At 37.0% G+C, this 26180-nt stretch overlaps 1 protein-coding gene across 1 annotated transcript; it reads right to left on the minus strand.

The window, feature by feature from the left end:
• Window positions 1–1741: 1741 nt before the first annotated feature.
• On the minus strand, window positions 1742–25862 carry LOC105056129 (formin-like protein 5). Its single transcript, XM_073247367.1, is given in 19 exon segments — window positions 1742–1998; window positions 2104–2246; window positions 5007–5073; window positions 5175–5243; window positions 5820–5936; window positions 6024–6095; window positions 8699–8793; window positions 11554–11635; window positions 11721–11771; window positions 11852–11932; window positions 15975–16016; window positions 16118–16216; window positions 16994–17065; window positions 20072–20198; window positions 20498–20876; window positions 20879–23822; window positions 23902–24123; window positions 24198–24901; window positions 25561–25862. Coding segments are annotated over 19 exon segments (5529 nt in total). The 5' UTR covers window positions 25634–25862; the 3' UTR covers window positions 1742–1908.
• Between the last annotated feature and the right edge of the window lie 318 nt (window positions 25863–26180).

The raw sequence follows: 26180 nt of genomic DNA on the forward strand, positions 1-26180 counted from the left end.
TTTTTTCTCAATTTTTTTCTTTTATGATATTTTTTATTTTTTATTTATTTTTTTAGGTATTTTTTGGATAATTTTTTAAAAAAATTAATTTGAAAAGAAATTGTAATTTGAAATGATAATTTTTATTTGAATTAAAATTAAAATTTTTATTTTTTTAAAATTTAGAATTATAATTTTAATTTTTTTTAATTTTTTTATGATATTTTTTATTTTTTTACATTAATTTTTTTAAATATTTTTTTAAAAAGATAATTTAAAATAAAGATACTAATTTGAAATGATAATTTTTATTTGAATCAAAATTATAATTTTTATTTTTTTAAAAATTTAAAATTATAATTATAATTTATTTATTTATTATTATTATTATTATTTTAAAAATTAATAATTAAACTCGCCACTTGAAATGATATTTTTAAAAACGTCATTTCAAATGACGTTTTCAAAAACACCATTTGAAATGATATTTTTAATTTTTTTTTATTTTATTATCCACATGAAAAAAAATGTAAAAAAAAAGATGATAACGTGGATATTCTAAAACATCATTTTGAATAATATTTTTAAAATTTATATTAATTTGATAAATAAATTAAAAACTATATTATTTTTATAAATAATTTTTTTTAAAAATTATTTAGGTAAAAGACTCAAACAGATCACACAAAGAAAGAAAAAAAAAAATATATATATATATATATTTATTAGATATCCCCTTTATTTCCGCTGCTTGTATAATTCCAATCCGTACGTCGATTTCATTCTCTTGCTTGGCTGTTGTCAAAGAAACAAGATAAAGCCATGCCCCCACTGAGGTGCCAACCATCCCATGCTGCTTTCCCATGTATTGCTTCTACTCGTACAATGCAAGCCTCGGCTCTCACTCTCAGTTCTGCTGTAGGCACCATCATGAGATAGGACCATAGGAGCCTATCATTTTCCATTTTCTTTTGTTGTACCCCTCTATTGCATCAAAGTGAGCCCCTAGATCAACAAAAGAAGTGCCCAACCAGGCCCGAGGACATACAAACTCCAATTCTTTTTTAAATAAATCCAAAAGTCTGAAACCTTTCTGTTTCCCAGAAGTCTCAAATTCTTGGTCCCTCTTCCATGCGTCTGGTATTTAATATATAAAATGCAACCTCCGGAGCATGAGATCCCTGCACATCCAGCCTCTTTCAACTCACCAAAACACAGAATGCTTCTCCACATGAATGGACATGACCCCTTATTCCCTCGTCATACTTCTTTCTTTCCCAACTTACTGATCACTGGTTTGGAACCTGTGTAATATAATGGACTTCAACAGAGTTCAGGCACACACCAAAAATGCATGCACGCGCACGCAGAGAGAGAGAGAGAGAGAGAGAGTTCTTGGATTACTAAATTACATGTGAAAATGTTGATACAAATTTAATTTCCGCATCTCTTTCACCTCTATCATACAACTGCTAACCTATGCCTGGCCATATCCAGCCAATTGAAAAAAAATGAAATTGAATAGGAATGGAACAAACAATAAATTTACAAAAAGAATCGAATGAACTAAGTGGTTAGATTTGTACAAGAATAAAGATTCTGGAGCTACTTTTGGCCAAGTGTTGGGCGTTTGCCTCCAAAATAACTGTATTTCCATGAACAACGGAACTGACATCAGTAACAGAGCTGAAAGACTCGTATCACTAAAGAGGTGAGAGTTAAAAAGATCAGGCATAGAGGTGAGAGTTACCAGGATCAGGTGTTCACTGCTGTGAGGTTTGCCGTACACGAATTCAATGCCATGCTTCCAGGAGCAGCTGGCCCAGTTTTCTATCCTCGAGTCCTGACTGCCAGATGTTATGGGGGCAGCACCGGTTCCCCAGGCAGGCTGATATCAAAATTGGAATGCCAAGACTAGCAGGTCAGAGGTCATCTAATATCCTTTTCTCGTTGATTTCTTGCTTGCTTCTTCTCCATTGTCTGCTGCAACTGTTGGCTCAGGCTTGTTGCCTTTAAGTCCTGAGCAAAATATCGAATCACCGAGTAAGGAAACAGCACTTATAAGGCTGACAGAAACCATAAGGATGCACTGAGGATAGTGAACAACAAATTAGGTGATCTAACATTTTTATTCATCCCATTTGAAGCTTTAGACTTCTCCATTTCAGCCTCTTTTTGGGCCTTCTTCTTCTCAAGCTCAGCCTGCTTGCAATTCTCTTGGTGTGCACGCCGAAACATTGATACAAAACTTGAAAGAGTGGACATCACTGCATTTTGTTTTTGGCCAATAAAGATTAGAATATATATAGTGAATACATGAGAACGGAGAGAGAAACATGATACTTTGTTTACAATTCAATTATAAACTTGCAAACAAGGATTGAGTTGCGCCATATATATTAAAGAGTATACAATAATGATGTATTTGGTGAATCAAATACATGGTTTAATAACTAACCGAACCATTTTAACATAACATTTTAATCAGTTGATAATATTAGTTGAATATTTTTTGAAAGATTTTCTTTTTGTCAAAGGTTTCATTCATGCCAAATCCGTATCAAGTAGACCTTGTCGTTGTGAGAATTCTTAATTCATGAGTTGTAGGGAGGGACTTATGTCACTATAAGCAGAGACTAAAGCAAGTGTTGGATTTAAAGCTGGTGTTAAAGATTACAAATTGACTTATTATACTCCTGACTACGAAACGAAAGATACTGATATCTTGATAGCATTCCGAGTAACTCCTCAACCCAGAGTTCCGCCTGAGGAAGCAGGGGCAAGAGATAATTTGAAGGAAGAGGAGATAAATCTTGCAGCATAAGTATTTGATAATGGCACAAGTAAATTAGACGTAAATTGAATGAGAACGGGTAAAGACCATTGCTTAACTTGAAATATAATGAGTTGCACAGAATTTACTGAACCATCAAAATCTTTTCATTTATAATCATCATGCTCAAAGCATGAAAGAAGATGCTAATATTGAACATCATGCATATTGCAAATTCTTCAAAAAAACAAGAAGCCACACAAGTTGGGCTATTGAGACCCCTGACCTGGTGATAATAAGAAAACCCAACAGTTTAGCATGCCAGGAAGAAACAAGAAAATACACCTTATCCCATCAAATGGTGGTCGACTATGTGGATCCTATTTCACCGTTCCTTTTTTTCTCATTACCTCCTTGACAGACTTCTCTTCTCAAACCCTTCTCATACCAGTTCATTCTCCTCTCTTGCCACTCCAAACCATTCTATGTTTGACTCAAAGCATCCTAGTTTTCCACATACTCACCTTAGCATCTTCAACTTTGCCTCGTTCAACTTATGCTTGCAGGTAGGGCTGAAAGGGGTTACAATACTGGATCCAGATGCCCTGCCCCTGATCATGGCATTTTTTTCTAAAAATGTGATTCACAGTGAAGCCCCGCCCTTGTTCATCACCTTTTTTTAAAAAAAAAAATGTGATTTACAGTGAATTGAGCTTTTAAAACAAATGCGATGAACAGGGAACCCACCTCTGTTTTGAAACCACGGTGTCCGTGGGATAAATTTTGGCCATCCAGCGGCCTCCCCACCGCCTTCCCTGTCTCTCTCTCTAATCTCTCTCACGAAGGAGTGCAGAGCCCTGAAAACCTCAGTGGCGCTCCGGTGGCCACTACTGGAAACTCTGCCGCCTCCCTCTCCCACCCTCCCCCTCTCTCTTTTTCTCCAAGGTTCTCCCTTGTTTCCATGACAGTTCGGGCCGGGGTATGGTCCGGTATGAGAGCATACTAACTCATACCGTCAGCCGGCCAACATGAGGTTCGGTTTTGAATCTGTGAATCTTGTGCAGGATAACAGTCCTGAACAAATTTTGGATGCTAATCTTATATCAGCTTCTCATATTCACATGTTTTCCATGACTATTGACTACTTGGTCCTTATGGAGGATAACAGTCCTCATGCCATTCCAGGTAAAATACATGGCAGGTCCACATCAGGTTAACATCTAGTTGTAAGAGAACATGAATTCATGCATGCATGCATACATACACATGCATATATATTTAACTGAGTGCTCAAGTTATTCTTTAACTAAACCATAAAAAAAGATGACATAGGCATGCATACACAGAAGATATGCAGGATAACAGTCCTGAACAAATTTTGGATGCACTAATCTTATATCAGCTTCTCATATTCATATGTTTTCTATAACTATTAACTACTTGATCATCCTTATGGAGGATAACAGTCATCATGCCATTCCAGGTAGAATACATGGCAGGTCCACATCAGGTTAATATCTAGTTGTAAGAGAGCATGAATTCAAATCATCTCACATACATGGAATGTCGTTAAAGCATTTAGCATTGGCTGGGCTATTGATAATGCATGACAACAATAGGCAGCCTTTCCTATACGCAAGAACATGATATCAGGAGGCAGCCAAACTTCAAATGGTAGGGATCTGGAGAATAGTTCAACACCACTGGCAAACAAAATACCACCCAACATACGTTCCTTTTCACCTACCAAAAGAACAAGATGAAGATGATGCTTCACCCCACATACAGGGAATGTCATTGTTGCATTTAGCATTGGCAAGGCTATTGATGATGGATGATAAAGATAGGCAGCTTTCCCTATACGCAAGATCATGATATCAGGAGGCAGACAAACTTTAAATGGAAGGGTTCTGGAGAACAGTTCAACACGTCTGGCAACAAAAGTACCTCCGAACATATGTTCCTTTTAACCTACCAAAAGAACAATGAAATTACTGCAACAAGTTGGAAGGTGTCCCTATCCCTATTTCTAATTGTTTAATTGTTTTTTCTAGAGAATATTGTAATGAAAACTGCAGAGCTCAACCATGAATCGGCAGGAAATCAATTCTACTTTACTACAGAGACAGAATACTATCTGTATTAGGAGATGGCATTTTTCCAAAAAAACTTAAAACAATAACAAGGATTCATTTTATTTCTCTTCAGTTGAAAATGAAGAAAACTTGGACATATCGAGTATTTTTGGACTTGCCTTGTTCAAAAGGACAACGTGCAGGATCTTCACCAAAATATAGGGCTAGTGCATCCGCATTTCTACCCTGTCAGCACTCAAAAGATAAGAAAAACATATTATAAAAAAAAAATTGCAGGAATAATTAAATAGGTTGGTTCAGTGAACTGAAGAAAGCTTGTGGTGTACCACTGCAGTATAAAGTGCTGTTAATGATCGAACTTCAGCTGCAGCAACAGAAGTGAACTCCTTCAAGGTCTAAACAACATGCAGATCATTCAGATGTCAGAAAAAAGTTAGAAAATGAATAGATTAAAAACAAGATAACAAGCTGGAATGTAAAACCTAAATAACATTTGCCAACGGTGTCCTAATTAAGAAAGGAAAGTATTTTTCCTTCTGCTCCAAATTCCTCTTCTTCCTGATTCACAATTTTAATGAATCCAAATCACCAGTTGGATAAGTCAACCCTCGGGGCAAACATACAGACTCATTAGAGCAAGTCCAACAAGTCTGATGTGTATCAACTCTATGATACATGCCAACTCATCTTTTTGGAAAGACAAAGTAGCAAATCATTACAGGAACATAGATCAATGAGATGTGCACGTGTTATAAAAATGCCTATAGCCCTATACACATGCCAAATACTTCTAACTATAAAAATCAGAAAAACCACTACAAGCAAGAAAATGGGTGTGGAATTCTAAGGTTACAGATTCCCATGATAAGCAGCAAACCATCTCTCTCACACACAACGTTTTAAAGAACCATATGGAATTATATGGAGAAAATTATTATATGATCGATACAGAGCTAGATACAAGGCTATACCTTGCGGAAAACATCTGATACTAGGCCATCATTTTCTGAAGCATGCAGCTCCAGCTCGACCTTCTCTAAGCCTTTAACAATGGCTTGCATTTCTTCAGCTAATGATTTCAGTTGTATCTGTGTTAAAAAAAAAAAAAAAGGCTCAAGAAACATTATTTCTCATACAGCAATGTTAACCACAGTAATTGCTAGATGGATAAAAACCTTTGATGCAGCTTCCAAGCTTACAAGATCCTCATGAAAGTCCAGAAGATGTGGTGACCTTGCAGCAAGGACCTGATTTTCAGAACAACGTAACACTTCAATGGGATGATATAAAATTGAAATAAAGATAACAAGTTGAAATTTTTTTTTTTAAAAAAAAAAGAAAATCCATAAAAGTGCAATTAGCTTGACATAGAATTTGAATTAAGAATTCTGATTTATCAAAGAATGAGTTCTAATTTATCTATTTCATCTAAGCATGGGTTTTTGCAGTCAAATCCACTACTCAATACATCTAATATTACAAAAATCCTTAACTACTAATCGATTCTACAACCACATTAGCAGCCAGGATATTGCACCATGAAGAAAACCATTTCTTGCTCCCAAGAATAGTCAGGGAAATGTTGTTTATGGATAGTACCTTTAATACATCCATTGTAATCTTTTCCTAGAAGAATTTATGCCTAGAGAAACACATTAGCCCCGGTATCTATTTGATTATATCCAAAGAAAACCATCCATTATAACACTGTAGATACAAATATAACATTCTACACACATTATCCTAAATAAGAAAGAAACACAATGACCTTGGCAAACATGATGATTAACTACTATATAAGACTCCAATATGAACGGTAAACAGATTTTGCACTGATGAATGTTAAGAATGTTTAAAGCTAATTCTACGCATCAAGGGGTGAAGACAGTTTAAAGCTAATTCCAGCATACATCTGATTTAATATCTTTAAAAAATCAGTGTGCAGATTCGGTAATCCAGTGAAAAAGAAGAATAACAACAGAAATAAGAGAGAATAGTAGAAAGTAGGGAAGAAACAAGTTCAAGTAACAAGAGAAGAAGAAGAAAAAAAAATAGAAAATAAAACAGAAACAGAGAGGATAAAAAGGGCCAAACCTGATCTAAAGAAGTCCTTTCATTCACTAAAAAAAAATCACGTACAATGTTTTTCATTTGACATTGATATACCCTTTTATAGACTGCTTATGACTTGCTTTCCAAGCAAACCAGGACTCTTCATAGGCAAGTAAATAATGCACAAATACTTCTAAAAAAAAATTCGGAATAGCACATTACTCTATATGGAAAGATATCTAAAATAACCAAAAGCCAAATCCTCATGATTTCATGACTTGTCCAACCCAACACAGACCTAATATTAGACTATTTTACAGCAATGTTTCTTAAAATAGGACTCTAAGACCAATTCCAAAAACCATCTAGACAAAAGTTTTGAACAGCACAAAAAATTGAACTACACTTGTTTTATTCGTCATCATTCAATTCCATTGCACCAATGTTGACCTTGAGATCTTCATGACGTCATTCATAAGCTCGATCCACCATTAAATCTCCAGGATCTGATGATGAAGGCCAATATAAAATTTTGTCACAAGCACATTGACTGGTTGCTGATATCCACTGCTTGACAACAAACAAGCTTTCGATTGTACTTCTGATGGCAATCTATACTAAATCAAACCAACCAGTCAAGAATGGATCTTCATATTGCTCAGTCTCAATCATTGCCTTTAGGGTTGTGACTTGATCTCGCTATAAGTGCTCTTCATACAAGTCTTCATCATTGTGATCTTCTACCTTCAAAATATATGATACATCATCAACTGCAACAACCTCAATCAACAAACCATCAATTGCAGCATCTTTGAATGATAGAAGTTCGATCATATGCTCTTTACATTGAGAAGCTTCGATTTAAGCTCTTCATGAAGTGTTTCTTTAGCTTCTTTCTTCTCCTGTCTCTTGATCTACAGTTCATCTTTACAGAACTTTTCAATGCCTAAAGCTTGTTGCAATTTTTTAAAATGTAGCAGCCATGTACATCATCATTATTGATCGATGTCAACTTGTTGCCCATCTGGCCAAAGATATTCTTCTCATATTTGACATGCTCATTAAAATTATCAATTCTGAAACTCAACTCCTCATTTGGTAACATGTTGAAAGGGGGGAGAAACAAAGAGAATAGAAAGGGATTGAGAAAAGACTAGAAGAATGGAGCAGGGCATGTTAGCTCCAATACCAAATTGATGTAGGGCAACGAGGGATTGAGACTGTTTAAAGCTAATTCCAGCACATAACAGATTTAATATCCTACAAAAAATCAATCTGAGTTTCAGAACTCCTGCGAAGAAGAAGAATAGAGGCATAAATAAAAGAGAATAGCAGAAATTGGGGAAGAAATAATGCAAAGAAATAAGAGGAGGAGGAGAAGAAGAAGACAGAAGAAGAAGAAAGAAATAGAGAAGAGAATAAGGATAGAAGGAAAGAGAGATAATAAAGACCAAATCTGAATCCTTTCATTCATTCAAAACAAATCATGTCCCTTCTATAAATTTTATATGACTCTCCTTCTAAACAAACAGGGACTCTTGATAGGCGAGCAACTAATCCCTAAATATTTTGTTAAAATAAAATCAGAATAACACATAAGCTTATACATGACGATACTTACAACAAACAAAAAACAGATCCTAATGATTTCATGACTCGTCCAACCCAACATATACCTAGTATAAGACTCTTTCCATCAATTTCACTCAAAATAGGACTCTGAAACTAATTCTAGTAATTGCCTAAACAAAATTACAAAAATTGAACTACACTTTTTCTTTTATTCGCAATCACATACCTTGCATAAATAATGCATCAAAGTCATTTTATTATTTGTAGCACGAGTATCTGTAAGTTTTAGAAGGCTGTCCAGGCGAAAACCAATTGCTGAGCCTGTAAGAACCACAGATGTTAATTTCAAATGAAAAAACAAGAAAAAAAAAAGCCAAGCAAATCAGATAATAATTAATAAGAACATCGTGAAGAATTGTAAAATACTAATGACAAAAATATGAGAGAACACAGTGAAAGGTTGAGACAATTAATGAGTATGACGTTAGATGCTTTTAGAACTAAAAGTCATCATAAAGGTAATCGTAGAGTGAACGACACACAAGGAGAAAAGGAAACAACTAGTATTGTGGTCAAATGGTTAACATCACGAGGGCCCATATAGGTGTGTATTTAGTCCCACATCGTTTATTCGCTAGGAAGATCTTAGATACTTATGCAAGGCCAAGGAACCAAATAATACCTTTTGGCTAGTCTTTTTGGATGAGATCTTGGATCGTGACAGATGGTATCAAAGCTGATCCAGCCCATAATCCATGTGGACTAGAGATATTGCAACACAGGTTCATTGGACCTGACCAGGGGTTGATAGCGGTGTTTACAAATGGATTTGCATGGATTTTGACCCTTAGCCTAGAGAGGACACCAAGGCTCAAACAGGGGGAGAATGTGAGGATCCGTGTAGACATGTATTTAATCTCACATTCGTTATTCACTGGGAAGACCTTTGATACTTATACAGGGCTAAGGAGTCCAAATAATACCTTTTGGGTAGCTTTGGATGAAATTGTGGGTCGTGACAAACATAATGTTAAAAACATTAAAAGAAAAAAAGGATGATCATGCACCTACTACGATCATAATGATAGAAACGCTCACGAGCGCTATACCAAAGCTTAAAACTAACTTTACAAAATGCTTTCTCGTGTTGTATTAATGTCAAGCACTTTTCCCCAACATCAAAAATTCTTCATTAATTAAACACATGAAGCAGGATATGCAGGATATGTAATACTTAGGGACTTAAATCAAATGCTTTCATCGATTTCATTTTATTTTTCTTTTGTTATATACCTGGTCTACTAGAATATTATTTGTGTCAAAGAAAGCACGATACTCTTTGAATGCATGTTTGCAACTGGGTTTAGCGTGTCATTGTATGATGAGATATGGGTCATCTACAATGCCATACATTTGGATTTACACCAAATGGGATAGTGAGTTTCCTTGATACTTGCTCCTCAAGTTTACTAGTATTAAAACATGCATTGTTTTATTTTGCGTGCTTTCATGAATGGTTTGGAGGCACACCATGGGAGATAAACTGACATTCAAAATCCCTAACATGTGTTCCGTATGTCATAATGTTCTCTGCCACTCTACTTAAGGAAAAACCAATTATCTAATCACAATTAGTTCTCTCTTTCTACAAAAAAAAAGAAAAAAAAGAAAACAACAGTAAGTCAGTAAATAAGCCTTTGTAACTACTCCAAATCATAAGGCCCCAATTTGGTTTTCCCTATATGTTCGAACATGGAGTTGGATCTTTGGTTGAAGTTTAAACTCACTCTCCATATCCTTCCACTGCAACTTAATAGTGCTCAGAATCATATCTTACATACTAAACCAATGCTGCTGCATGATCCTAGAAAGTGGCATTGGCCCTCCCTTTTCCCAATTTCACTATTGGAGCTTTGCTTGATATTTCAGATTTTTTTTTTATTCTTGGCACTCTGGATAGTTTCATGCCAGATCCACTGAAACCATACACTCAAATGATATACTGATACTATTTACTACAAGAACATCAAATGTTTTACAACTTTTGTCCCATAATCCCATTATCATTATTTCTTTTTGTTCCTTTTTTAGACCATAACCACAATCAAAATTACCCAAATTGAATCAAGATCAGCCCAAAACTAATAATGGATATCGTATGATCATTGCCAAAACTTTAACAACTACATGTATGTTGTACCGAAGACTGTTAAGTTTACAGCTGGAGGGTGTCCAAATCAACCAATGGCTTTAAGCTTTTTCTACTAAAAAATAACTAACTACTTTCCTAATGAAGGTCCTCTGGCTTATATTCTCCGATAAATAAACTATCGGTTAATGGGTAAAAACACAGACAGAGAACCTGCTTGATATATGATTTTTAAGAAAATTTTAAAACAATGTTGAACACTATTTAATCGGATCTTATATTGAGAAGAGGATTTGATCAAAATTATTCAGTAGAAGATAAATATTTTGACATTTTGTTGCCTTCACATCATTATATGAAAGGAGGAGATAATGAGGATGCCTGTAAAAAAAAAAAATTGAGTCTGTAGCAGACCTACACTTCTGGGAGGTGAGAATTACATGATGGTGAGACCTAGGGGCTATTGCCTACAATAACATGAAAGACACAAATAATACTCTATTAATTAGAATAATTGGCAATCAAAGGGCTAAATATAATTTAACTTAAAATGTCAATGTCCCTACTGCAGCGAGTAAATCAATAGAAGTTGAAAGCAAAATGTAATATTTTCTAACTGAAGCAAATATGCTACTTTTACACCAACACTTGGGGCACTCTGTCTGCAGTCATTAAGGGGAGTATCTACATTCCACTTTAATGAATGCTAGTGAGGCATGATAGCTGCATTTCCATTTTGCATGATGCACTCAATGCAACTTAATTCTTCTATTAAATAATATTGGAATAAATGATATGTATCCAATAAACAAAGGAAACTAGAAGAGTATAGCTGTATAAGTAAATATGATTATAATGCTATGGAGATTTGAGTTGCCATGCATTTTCTCTTAACATTCATATATGATGCATCACATGAATTTAACAGTTACCTCTTGCAGTGCCCTGGTTTAATGTATTCCCGAGAAAGAGAATTTTCTTCATGATTTCCTTCAGTTTGAGAGAACTCCGAATCTGACAAGTCATAAAATACATAAATGCCAGAAAGAAATAGATCAGGAATCAAATGCAAAGAGATGTTACAGTGCTTGACGTGTACTTGTTCACATGCAGAGTCTACAGTGTTCAGGCTTTTTCTAAGATCTGAGACCTGAAAAGGAAAGAAGCTAAGTCATAAAATTAATGAAGTTGATATCTCCAAATAAATTTAAAAAAGAAACACAGTATCACCTGGGAACCAAACTGAATCTTGAAAGAGAATACTCTTAGCTTAGATTCCACTCGCGGAACTTTCATCAACTCTAGAAAGAACTACACAAACAGCAACAGCAGGATGTACATGAGTTTAATTTTATTCATAAAAATAAAGTCAAAGTAAAAAAACAAAAGTTATTGATAACAAAAATCAATATCCTGATCAGTTAACAAGGGGTTGCTGATCTAAGAAACTGTGCAATCAGTATTACAGAAAAAAAATTACTAAATTAAAACATTAGGTTGACGTGATGAATGGTTCCTAAAATAAAACCATTTTGAGAGGAGTGTTATAACATAGCTCCTCAAACATTAAGACATGCGTACGTGAATATATACTTAATACACAGACATACATGCATACAAGCAATGTATATATACATGGATACATACAAGCATGATATACATAGATATATAAAGACATATACATATGTACACAGCACAGACACAGCAAACATGTATATAAGGAGCATTAATTTGCACAAAACATAGCTTTTTTTTACAAGGTTCACAATTCACATACACGATGATGCATTTGCCCCGTGCAGTTATGGCACCTGATAATGAACTGAATATTCAAGCAGTTGAGTGGAAAAGGATGAAGTTACTAATATACAGGGGTTTTTTCTGAATATTGGTTTCATTAAGGAATTGTTTGGACATGTGAATTTCTTATCACTCATAATTTATGATCAGTGGTTGTTGCATTCTCAAGAAGATGAGAAAACTAATACTTAGGTCTGATGGAGGTCACCAAGCATTCACAATCCCTCAATATGCATATAAGAGATTCCATCTGTAAGTTGTTTTTTAGTTAGCCATGAAATCTTGGGATTTGAGCTACAAAAAACTTCCAATCAGGGAAAAAACCACTCTTCATCCCTGCTATGTTATTTCCACTCTTATCTATAAAAAATGAATGTTGCCTGTATTTCTTATGTGGCCATCCAAACAGACCCTAAAGATATTGGTTATCCAAACACATATTTGAATTAATTTGTAATAAAAAAATAAGTCTGGAGCTTTGCTTCTGCTTCTCTGAGTCTCTGACAATAGAAAAGTTGGCAGAACCTTAGAAATTGATGATTATTTGCTTTGACAATTAAGTTTCAAATCTCTAATTGGCAAATTGGAGGTTCAGGGATCAGATGCATCGGTGCTTATTATTGTGTGGAACTATCAGATGAAGTTTAAAAAATTAAGTGTTTGGCTTCAGTGTATTAGAGAACGACAATGGGCAAGACTTTACTAGCTAACTCTTCAGTAAACGAATGCACGACATTCTTGAACAATGCAAGTTTGATTTTCCAAAGAAAGTGGGGATAGATGAGCATCCACATCATGCAAGACACCTCCAGAGAATTTCTGGAGTGTCATGCGGACACCAAAAGCATTAAGAAAAGGAAGGCCGAACCATCCTGAATTGCCTAATTCAAGGCATCCTGAATTGTCTAATTCAAGGCATACTGACCCATACAAGTCACTTGCTAGGTTGGTTTGCACGGTCGGCTCAGTAAAGGCCTTGAACTAGCCTGAATTATAAGAGGGAGGTAGAGAGGCTTCCTGTGCCACCTCTACCTCTTTCTTTCATTTGTTTTTTTTCTAACTTTTAGGGAGAAGAGGATAACTTCGTATTTTCACTAGTTAGGATCAAAGATCTTTGCTTCTTAAGGTATAATCCCTCCGTACCTTCTCATCCTCCCCTTCTTTTCCTTTTCATGTCAAAATTTGGCAAAAAAATGGGGAAATAAGGGATATCATGCTAAAATTTTGTATTATAGCATGGTTTCATGATATGCTATAGATCTAAGGATGATTTACATAATGCCAAAGAAATCTAATTTTTCACCAATTATATAATTTTTTAGATTAAAAATATATTTTTGGACTCAAAATAATAAGAAATTAAATCATGTTCATTTTTTTTAAAATCAACAGTAGTTTAGTGGGGAATGCATACTATTTGCTTCTCAATTTCATAGCAATTTATTTAAATTTGGGCATGATTATGGCTGCAGAAACATAAGCCCAAACTCAAATAAATTTGAAAAATAAGTGGTATTTCATATATACCCATGGAGGCATGGACTGAAAAATTCTATGTAGTACCCTAGTAGGGTTCTATATTAATCTGAATTAAAATTAGTTGTTCAAATTAAATATTATTTTATTATTTAAATATTAATTTAAATATATTTAAAAAACTTATAAAATTATGAAAATTAGTATTATGTATGGATAATGTAGAAGTATTTTCCAAAGCAATTCAGCTATTTTTTTCATTACAACATAAATTATATAATTTTAAATAATTAATTCAATATTTATTAATTTAACTAGAAATATTTGATGTGTGTTAGTCAAACTTGCAAAAATGGATCTAGGAAAAGGACATGGAGCATGAAATAGGTTGGGGCTATGATGTGATGATTTCTTGGTTGGCACCACTAGAGTTGCAAGTGGTGTGACATTGAGTGGAGAGAGAAGGGTGACAAGGTTGAAGTGGCATTTGGCTGGAGGATATCCTAACTTGGCTTCTTGGAGTCAGATCCCAAGTTCAGACTATGATCAGGATCCTAATGTCTACAAGCAACATTAGCACTCTACAAAAAACGAGATATTGATATGTGACTTTAATCAATTTGATACATGTATTTTCAATTATGCATACTTATGCATTCTCTATGTCAATTATATTTCAATCACATTTATTAATTGATCATACATATTTGGAGACCAATATAACATAAAAAAAAAAAATCAAAATGGCATTCAAATAGTAATTCAAACAACCACAATTATTAAAATAATCCCTCAAAACATCAAAATCAAAAACAGCATTAAAAAACATAAAAACATCATACAATAATCCCCTAAACAAATATAGTTGAAAAAGCAAAAAAAAAAAAGAAGAAACAAGAAAGGGTGTACCAATGCTAAACCGGTATGCTGCAGTATGCTATGTGTCGATATGGTACCTACTGGTATCATACCATATCGGTCAACAAATGGTACGGGGCAATCTTTATCTGAGACTATTAAAATCTTATAAGCATTTACCAAACTAAATTATTTCAATAAGATGACAGGAAGTGAAAAGGACTTGTAAGAGACAAATATTGTAAGGATGAGGATCTTGCAACTTGCAACCAACGAATGATAAAAGTAGAAGGGAATGAAATACAAATATATACATCACAACAAAATGACAAAATGAGTGAAAAGCATTGGATATTGTTTAGATGCTCACAATAAATGCTATACATGACCTGAAATATATACATCACAACAAAATGACAAATGAGTGAAAAGCATCAGACAGGGTTTAGATGTTCACAACATATGCTATACATGACCTGATAATGAGGACCTCTCAAATGCAATTAAAAGGATTGGGAAAGGGAAGCCAAGATTAAAGCAGAGTTGGATAGAGTTAGTTGTAAATGATTCAAAGAATATCAGGAAATTTGACCTGGGATAGGAATCGATAGGATCCGCAAGGTGAATCCAACTCATTTGGTTCTTGTTTATGTTCATAATAATCTATAATTTACCTTAGGTTTAAGTCAGGGATGAATGCCCTTAGAATTCATAATTTAAAGGGGTGTAAGTTACTAAGTATGATATGTTTTTTTTTTTAAAAAATCAAATTTTGACAGTCATTTAATTTGGTGACTTCTTACTATAGTGGACTCGAGTTGTACATGGAGTCGCAATTTATTTTATATCTAAATATACCTAGTAAGTCCTGAATGGGTAGCAAGTTGTATTTTAAGTCATTGCAGTACTAGAATTCAATGTCTGGCAACCTAAGATGTTGTCACGGAAATGTCAAACTGAACAAGATTAGATGTCTTACTATTCCTGTATTCTAGCTGGATTTACCTCAAACATCTTCCATATTTTTTCTTTTTTACAAAATTCTGCAACATGATGTCTGTCTTAAACTTAAGAACAAAGAATATATCTAACCCTAAATCTGCTCTCTCATACTAGAACTCAAGTTCAGATTAGCTTGTCATTCCAATACTTCCCTGAGTATGCGATATTAGTGATACTGTGCTAGTTATAAAACCTTGGAATTCGTAATGTAGGTTACCTGCTCACATCTTCCAAGTTTTTCCTTGTCACCAGTGTATCCCTGACAACCAAAACAAACAAAAAATTAGAACCTTGAACAGATTTAATGTAAAGCAACTAATAAATAATTATGAGAAAGAGATAGATGTTTAATATATACACCTTGAGAAGCTCCATTTCCTCTTTGGTTGGACAAAACTTGATGAGATTTTCAACTTGATCAACATCTAAAATAGAATCATCCAGTGCTAGAGCAGCACTCTGAGGAAAATTTTGATTGTTAAAATCAATTTTAACTTCAAAGAAAACAAACTGTAACCTTGGATTTTAAATGGCTGATCTGATGCCAACTAGTAATTTTGAGAAGATTACAAGTACAATGGATAAATGTATGATGAGCATACCTATATATGTGAGTGAGTGCATATACATGAGAACATTTTGTACGAGGAGTTGTATATTTACATTTTAACAGAGGAATAAACCTCATTGATGCAAGAAATTTTGTCTTTTATAGTTCGCAAAGCATTACAAAATGCTCAGGAGCACATTTTGGTCATGCAAAGACCGAATCAATAGTTACTTTCATTCCTTGCAAGCATTGTGTACAGCCAATGAAATCCTTGAATGAACCTCCAGGAGAAAAAGACTTTTGGATCCAAAAGAGGCTTAAAACAAATTTGAACAAAAAATCTATTATTATCCTTCAAGTTATAATAATTAGGTGGAAAATTGATTCTCACTTGTCAGATTAGAAGTGAAAGTAATAGTTCTCAGCAGACCGCTAGCCACAAGAAAGTAAAAAAAGTTGATTCCATCACATTAGGACACGTCCAGATGAAAATGTCTTTTGTGCATCATATGCTTACAGAATCCCATAAATAATCCAGCATATATTTTCAAATTCAATTCATGTTCTTGTTAACAAATGTCATTATGTGGTTGGAAGTGGTGGACAAAGAGTCGCTAATTAAGGCATACGGAAATGCAAATAGTCGAGAACTTCACATACATGAAAAATAACAAGAGCTAGCTTACCATCAAATCAGAAAGTGGCATCTTCACTTTTGTCAGCATGATTTCAGTGTTATTGGCCCGCCTTAGCTCAATCTATTGAAAGAGGGGAAAAAAATAAAAATAAAACTAGAGTTCTTCACTAGAAAAAGCTCCATAAAAACAGCAAAATAATTAGTGAACTTGCAGTTAAATCTTGGTTCCTAACTTGATGTTATTTCAAGTGTGACATGGTTTAGACTTAATGTGTAAGACCAAAAAAGCTTGAGTTCAGAAAATCAGCTGCTTATGCATTGATGGCCTATAAAGCAAGATACTATCATCACAAAAAGAAATGTACAAAAATAAGCATTTGCAGTTATTCATGAATTGGGCTAAAATAAAAGCAACAAATTTTGCTAATAAGAAGAAGAAGAAATAAAGATAATTTATAATGACTACTTTCCTTCCACACCATCCACAAGAGGGTAGTGCCAACCATGTGCCATGTGTCCAAATGAAACCAACTTATAGTAAACCAGTATTTACAATCTCAAACATAATCAAATGACATAAGTCATCTTCAACCAAAACTTTTGCAATAAACTGAAAACATTGACCACCTTAACTTTTTCGATCATGCTTAACCTGCAGTCGATACATGAATTCTGACAAAAACATAAGCCAACCATAATACTTCCTGAGAAATTTTGCTTCAGTGTTTTGAAAGTACTATTATTTACCCAACAGAGAGTGTATACTCAGACTCATGCCTTTCCAACAATAATCATCACAACAAGAACAAATAAATCTGAACACTGATTAAAAACAGTAAGAATGCTCAAAGACATGGAAATAAGTACATAAGTTTGCAATATATTTAGCCCCATGTCATATGTAACAAAAGTGACTGTTAATTGAGAATTTTCCAGCTAAGTTGATGCTACTTACTACTCAAGCACCTATTAGGAGGAAAAGTGAGAAAATAAAGGAAAGAAATTTAGCATCTAAATGCCCTGAAATCCCTTTAACATAATATATTTAGTCTGATCTGTTCATCAGTATACTTCAATATATGTATAGAGTAAGAGAGAAGATTTCTTTTCTTTTTATTATGGACCATGACCTAGATTTTAAGACCTTTCCCACCATCTCCTTTACCAATAATCCAACAAAAAGATATAATATCCAAGATTCATCACCTGCAATATTTCCCATCTTTGCAAGCCCAAAAGAACAGTACATAATCTATCCATATGTAATTGAACAATGGCTTCCACCTGAACAACATCCATCTTCTGCCTCCATTCATGACACTACCAAAATAACTGCTTGCTTCCTTTACTGTCCTCGTTCAGGTATCCTTGTTCTATCCCTCCAGCCTTCTGCATTTTCTCTTGGCCGTTATGTTTCAAGTTGCAACAATTTGGCCACTCCATGAATGAGGACACATTTCAGTAGCATTAGGAGGGAAACTTTAAATTCAACCAATAATCATATCGCTCAACTCAAGCATGGATAAAAAAAATATATCCCAAACCCCATGTTAAACCTTTTCTTTTTAAGTTAATTGATATTTGTGTATTTAATAGCAAACTTAATTTGTCATATCAAACATAATTACTTGATTCTTGATCTAGGGGAACATTAGGGAATGGCTCTATGGTTGCACAAGCTCAAAAATATGTACCAATAAGGAAAGGTTTCATGGTAGTTTTAGTTAATAGTATCTCAGAGTAACCTTGTCATGGAACTTAACATCAGCCATACAGTAATATTGAGCTTTGTTGATTGTACATTGACCTATAAAGAAAACCCAAGCAGATTAGATGAAGGCTTGTTTGTTAAGGCTAGGAAGTTAGACGAAACTATGATTCAATTTGTTTAGCCTGCTCTGTACATTGAGTTGAGAGCCAAAAAATAGCAATGCACAAAAAAAAAAAAAAGGAATAAATGAACACTTGAATAAACATGAAAGGTCTGCTTTAAATAGAAGGCCCTAGCATCAGGTAAGTCCATCAGAACTAAAATTTATTAATTTATGGGCAATTATGAAATGCTTTTAAACAAATACAATTTATAAATGCAGAAGTTTAAAAAGATGTGGGCTATTTGAAGTATCAACACTCAAAAACTTCTGAGTCAGGCATTATCCAACAGATATTTTGTAATAGTAATAAAGTAGTTAAAATAGATGAGATGTAACAAAATATAATATAAAGAGAACCATCTTGTTTTTACGCTGAAGTTTCACATAACTGTAACAAAGGCTATAAGTCAAGGTCACAAACAAATTATGCAGTCCAACATAACTGTCAGTTAAAATATATCAGCTCAGTCCACAAAAGTTCCATCCTACTGCCAAACTGCTTTAGTTTATTGGACAGCATTGTTCGTAGAATTTACTTGTTTAAAAGACTTTGACACAATTAAATAAAATCAATTTATTTTCACTTAAGAATTCATCATTTCAAATAAACATGGAGTTGCAGAAGGTAATAATCTAAGAACAGCAAACTCTGAATGATATGTAATGCCCATCTTACGCCATTTTTGGCCAATCTTGGATCATGTTGGACTACACGAGATTCTTTGTTTGCAGCTACTTGTCAATTTTTATAAAAATTAAACTTGACAGAATGTTGTCTGACTTTTGATGCATGCATCATACACCCTGATTCCCAATGGTATAACTTAACAATCCTCACTTTTTCTCTTGCACGTGACTTATTTACTTCTCCTACCAGACTTCAGGTATTTTTTAATTACAGTGCATTAATTAACAACCATAATTAATTATCATCTTCACTGCTTTCATATTTCTTTTTGCACAACCAACTTCCCAGATGGTGATCTACAATCATCCTTCAGTACTATGTGACATGTATCCTGTCTAACTCCCATCACTTGGAATCAAGACCCATTCTCAAAAACAGAAAAGGTGGACGCAGCAAAGAACCAGATATGACATTTAGAGCTTCACAATACAATGTTGAGCATTCCCAACCAACATGGATCCTGAAAATTGTATCGACCTTCTAATATTGCATAATAAAAGATAAGGACCATCATAGCAATATCTAAAAATGTAAACTTCTCTGGCCCTGCACACAGATAAATTACCAGGTGAACTTTATCTGATTTTGATCCGAGAGATTTACGACGCCCTTCGGATTTAGAGCTACCATCTGATTTTGGGACAATTGCAGAGAAGAGACTTTCAAGTTCGGAGACATCAAACTCTGAAGCACTGTGTTCAGAAGGTTAAATGTAAGAATGAGGCGAATACCAGACACAACAAATGCAACATAGCAACTCATTTGTAAAATGAATGTCAATAAAAAAAGATTTAGAAGGAAAAATTAGTGAATGGTACAGGTAACAAAGTATCAGAAATAGACCAAATCAAATTGCACTGGAAAAAAAGGTTCCAATATGGGAAAAATATGATTTTGGGTGCCAAAAGTGTCAACAATCACGGAAAGGGAAAAGATGCCATTAAAATTGGCAACACGAACACCAGCAATAATTAAATAACTCTCATGATACCTGGGAGCATCGTCATATTTTTGTAATTCTGCCCATAGGCTTCCTTGCACAGCTCTTGTTACCTTCACCCAATGCAATGGCTTTAATAATGATCTACGGGCTGCTGAAGCTGAGAACCCCGAGCCTGCAGGACGGGCAAATCCACGCCCTCTTCCCCCTACCAGGGAATTTGATGATGACCCTCTGCTGGAACCTTGAGAACCAGGGGCACCGGCTGGAGGAGGTGGAGGAGCACCTGGTGCCCTGGGTGGGGCTGGTGGAGCAGGTGTCCGTGCTCCAGGAGGAGGAGGTGGAGGGGGTGCGCCACCACGTCCTCCAGGTGGAGGGGGTGGAGGTGGTGCTCCACGTCCCCAGGGGAGGGGTGGAGGTGGTGCTCCACGTGCCCCGGGGGAGGTGGGGGTGGTCCAGCCTCCAGGGGAGGGGGTGGAGGTGGGCCATGTGGGGGGAGGGGTGGAGCTCCAGGGGGAGGAGGTGGAGGTGGAGGTGGAGGCATTCCACGCATGGGAGGATGTGGGGGTGGTGGGGTGGGGGCAGCAGCCCCAGCAAGCTTTGTTGTATTTAAGGAAGGCAAAGGAGGTGGAGGTGGTGGAGGAGGTGAAGCCCCAGCCTTTAAGGGTGGTGGAGGTGGTGGAGGAGGAACAACTGATCCACTAACATTTGGTTTGAGTGGAGGCGGAGGGGGAGGTGGTGGGCCTTTAAATTGTCCTCCTTGATTTGGCAATGGTGGAGGAGGAGAGGGGGCACATGAAGAATTTGTCATGAATGGAGGGGGTGGAGGTGGCGGTGGCGGGAGGCGACCACTGGTGGATGATCCTTGGTACATGGTTGGAGCAGGCGGAGGTGGAGGAGGAGGTGGAGGGCCTCTAGTGGATGCTCCTAGGAGCATTGGTGGAGGCAAAGCAGGAGGGGGAGGGGGGGGGACTTTAGTGGATGCTCCAGGAAGCATAGGTGGAGGAGGAGTAAGAGATGGCTCTCTAGCGGATGCTCCTGAGGACATAGGGGGAGGGGGAGGGGGAGGGGGAGGTGGGCCTTTAGTGGATGAACTTGATAGAAGAGGTGGAGGGGGTGGAGGTATTGGAGGTTGGCCCTTGGTAGATGCACCAAAATGAAAAGGTGGAGGAGGTGGTGGGGGAGGTGGAATATTTGAGGTAAATGCATTGTGGACAAGAGGAGGAGGAGGGGGTGGAGGAGGTGGAGGGGCCAAAAATGTTGCTTTAACCAGTGAAGCTGAAGTTGGAGCAGGGTGCATAAAAGTAAATGAACTCCCAAAGGAGGGAGGCACTGATGGTGGAGGAGGAGGAGGAGGGGGAGGAGGGGGAGGGGAGCCTTGTGGTATACTTGAAGGTGGTAGTGGAGGAGGTGGTGGTGGAGTAAAAGAAGAACGTGCAGAAAAAGAAGGTGATGGAGTACCAAAGGGGGGAGGAGGAGGTGGCGGCGGCGGCGGTGCACAGGCAGCTTGCAGCGGAGAAGATGGTATTAGTGGATGGTGACTAGAAGGTTGGGACAGGTTGGCTGCAGAGGAAGAATCAGAAACATCCTGTATTGAAGGCAGAACAGGTGGCACTGCAGATGGTACTGATGGGACAAAGGAAGCTGCAGTTCCATCAGTGGGATCAGAAGTTGGAGGAGACTCTGTTGTTTCAACTGCTTCATTATCTTTCGAATCTGCAGAAATGGCTAGAGCAGCAGGTGAACTGTTATATCTAGATGGAGGATGAGATGGCATATGAACAGTAGTAGCATCAGAGCCCTTCTTTGGAGAAATCCACCGAGCTACTGTCTTTGGTTTTGTCAATTTTATGTGATCCAGATGTTCTTGTTTTTTAATCTTTTGTTTGGATGAAGCTAAATCAGGTGGTTTTATGCTTGTTGGTGATTTCTTTGACATGTGAGGCAAAGATTTTTCAGTGCTCTGTTTTTGCAAGTCATTTCCAGACTTCTGACTGAGAACCTTCATTTCTGACCTTTTCTCAATAACAGCCTCGTCTGTGTCCCTTCTGCAGACAAGGGATTCTGATTTGAACTTTATATCATTTCCTATATCAGGTGTTCCTAACCTGTTATTCTTCTCGGACAGGGCAGATATCTTCCTGACAATAATGTTCTCTGGATTGTGTTGGGATTCCCTTTGTTCTACTCTGCTCTTAGCTTCATCTGCTAGGGTCAAGTCATCAGTCTTACAACCCATATGATCCAAAGCAATTGTCTTCTGACAAAGTATGCCATCTGCATTGTTCTTGATATTGCAGGATCCAGATGTACTCTTCTCTTCAACAGCTAGAGTAACAATATCCTTTACTTCATGCTCGAAGTTGCTGACTTCTACTATATTCTTCTCTTCATATGTAATGGTATAGTCCAAAGTGATTGATTTTTCCTTATGAACCCTATCAACAGAACTGGCATTGCTAGTATCTAATCTAGTCTCTGTTTTTTTTGCCAAACCTGAAGTTTCCAATCCACCCTCATAATATGGATTTACCTCATTTTTGATAGCATCACTGTGTGTATTACTCTTGTGATCATATGTTTCAGAAATGGGCCTCATTTCATCCATCATGCTGACGGTCACTAAGCTGGGACTCGTGTCATTCAGAGTAGACTTGTTTCTACCAGTAATATCATCCACACTTGCTTTGGTATCCCTATTTTCTGATCTGCTATTTGCTTCATCTAACACAGTTGGAGCTTCTAACTTCTGATTCGAATCATCCGCCGGAGTCCTCATAACAGTACTAGTGCCCTTTGTGTCCTGCTTGCTATTGCTGATCTCCAATGTGTTTTTCTTTTCATCCACTGAAATATCAACAGCCTTTGTATCCTGCGGTATAGCACTGGTTTCAAGCATACTCTTGTCTTCAACTACAATCATGTCATCCAAAAAAATTGACTTTTCAGTACCAGCTTCCTCATCATATTTGGCATTGCCAGTTTCTAATCTGCCCTCAGCCAAACCAGCCATACTTGGGGTTCCTAGGTTGACTATTCTATCATTTATGGTAGTTAATTTTTCAGTGACTACAGTCTTTAAATCTTCTTCATTGTTGTTTGTTTCCATCCTTGTCTGTGACCTGCTTCTTGCTTCATCGGACAAATAATAAATATCTGTTTTGTGATTCCCATCATCAAATGAGCTTTTTATTCTAATTGTATGAGCATCCAGATCTCTTTTTCCATCCTGCCAGTCTGCATTGCTAAATATCTCTTCTGCCTCGAAGAACTCCTCTGCTGCCTCTGTGGAGGCACCTTCTGTTTCATTTCCATCATCATCTATAAGTTCTGTTGTGGTATCAGATTCAACAGCATCATAGTCCAAAAAGAGTACCTGGTTCAGACATGAATGTCACTTCAACTCCCATTACTTAAAAATCAGACATTTGCATCTAGGGGCAACAACAACATACCTCAGCTTTGAAGTCCTTCGGGAACTGGTCCTTGGCATTCCATGCAACATCAATTTCATCACGGTTCAGCATAAGAATATTAGATTGAACAAACGCCGTGTTGAACATGACCCTGAACATCATCTCCTCACGCTCCAGATCCCTATCCACATGGATGCACTCAAGAACCACATCTCCTTGAACACGAGAACGACAATTGATTTTTATTGGCGTGCTCTCTGCCTGCATTAACAGTTCAAAACTGATTTATAAATTCAGATAAGGAACATATTTAAGTCCATGGCTATAAGCATTACCTGTTTATGATGCTTAAGGTGCTTCTTGGTCTTCGGTGTTGCATAAAGAATCTTTGAGCTTCTATTAGTCGGGGTTAAAGGGTCTTGACCATAGATACGCACTAGTGGCCTGCAACCCCTGTCCCCATCAAAAATGGGAATGACTCTAAGAATTAGACATTCCAAGATGAAGGGCGTATCTCGTGGAAGCCAATCTGACCCACTGCCTCGTCTGGATATGTACTGTAGATATCTCATATGAGAAGGTTGTGGGTTCAAAGGAGACAAGAGATGTAGGAGCTCCTTTGGGGCTTGTTTGTAAACCATCTCCAGAATCTTTTGTTCCCCAGTGTACTGTTTTCTGTAGAGGAGTAAACCTGCAAGCATGAAGGCAAGCACAGGCCATCCCCCTCTTTCGCAGTGCATCAGCAACACATTATGTTGCCCTTCCAATGAAAGCCAGCTCTCACTTGACCTCAGGAAATGATGGACCATCTCCAGAGGTAGCAAAGGACACCCTTCATATTGCCGCGGATAGTCCATGACAGTCATATTATAATCAGACAATATGTCCGAAACTTGGCTCCTCCTATCTCCTTCTCTAAAGTTGAATACCATGAATGAGGCATCTGGAAAATAGTCCTGCAGTTGAGCAACGATACTACCCATGTAATCCCTGTATTCATCCTCTTCCAAGACCTCGGTCGAGAAGCAACAGTCAAACACTGCAAGCATAAAATCATCACAAGATCAAAAGTTCATCATTGTCAAAGCAGGACAAATGTTAGACATCTTACTGCGAGCAAACTACTAGCAATCTTTCTGAAACATCTATAACACGGGCAAAAACAGCGCTTGGAAACAACAAGACCATCAAAAATTTAAACCACCAAGATTACAATTAAACAAGAAGATACACATGGAATCAAAAATAGTTCTGATACCAACACAGAAATACAAAAATGATGCTGCCTCGGCACTAAACTTTGAGAATCAAACCAAATACTACCTTTGAGCAGCATTAAACTTCTACAGTCGCTATTTTCGTGATATATTCATGCGACAAGAACAAAAGGCATAAGCTTAACGCATTTAATGCTCCAAAAAGACTCGTATTTCTTCAAAAAACCTCCCTTTAAATGCCCTATAATCACAAAACCTCGCCTGATTACCTCCATAAATTAAAAACCGAATACTTCCAAAATCATTAAATAAACCCCGCAAACTACCGTAAAAGCCGCAAAAACCATCAGAACTCATCAATCATAAAGAAACTCTCCGAATTCCTCACACTTCAAACCTTCAAAAACGCAATAAACCAGCAAAATTCTACTACAAACCGAGATCCAAGCATAAAAAGAGTTCCAAAGATGGGGCCATTTACCGTAAACTCTCTCGGAGATCTCCAGCAGCCTGTCCGGCGGCTTGCGGTAGAACAGCCTCCTGAACAGCGCCATCCGCCGGCGCTGCCACAGGCGGCCGCCTCCCCTCCGATCCGATCCAAACCAAAATTCTTCTCCAACCCCCCACCAATCCGATCACGATCCAGCAAACAAAAGATCGGATCACGCCGACACGAGACCAGTCCGTCAAAGAATCGATCGAACCACAACCAAAGATCCAGATCCGGTCCCCGATGGAGATCGATCGTAAGGTTTCCAAGCTCGCGGGGAAGAACCCAGAGAGAGAAAGTGGGTCGAGAGAGGGCAGAGTTTTATTTCTTCTCGCTTTCTTTCTTCTTTTATTTGTACCATGGGCAGGGGAGGGGGCGGAGCCGACGTGGACTGGAGCCGGACGAGGGGTTGGACCTGAAGCTGGCGTCACACCCCGTCGTCACGATTTCCTTGGGCGCGACGCCAGATATACGAACGGTCAGGTTGGTTCACGTGGTGCATCGGACGGAGGAATTATAGCTCGCATAGGGAATCATATGCGAGGAAGAGGGAAACGGGACGAAGAGTGGGGCCGATAGGACACGTGGCATGTGGCAGGGGAGGAGAGAGA

The sequence above is a fragment of the Elaeis guineensis genome, chromosome 13 (assembly GCF_000442705.2).
Source record: "Elaeis guineensis isolate ETL-2024a chromosome 13, EG11, whole genome shotgun sequence".
Lineage (NCBI taxonomy): Eukaryota > Viridiplantae > Streptophyta > Magnoliopsida > Arecales > Arecaceae > Elaeis > Elaeis guineensis.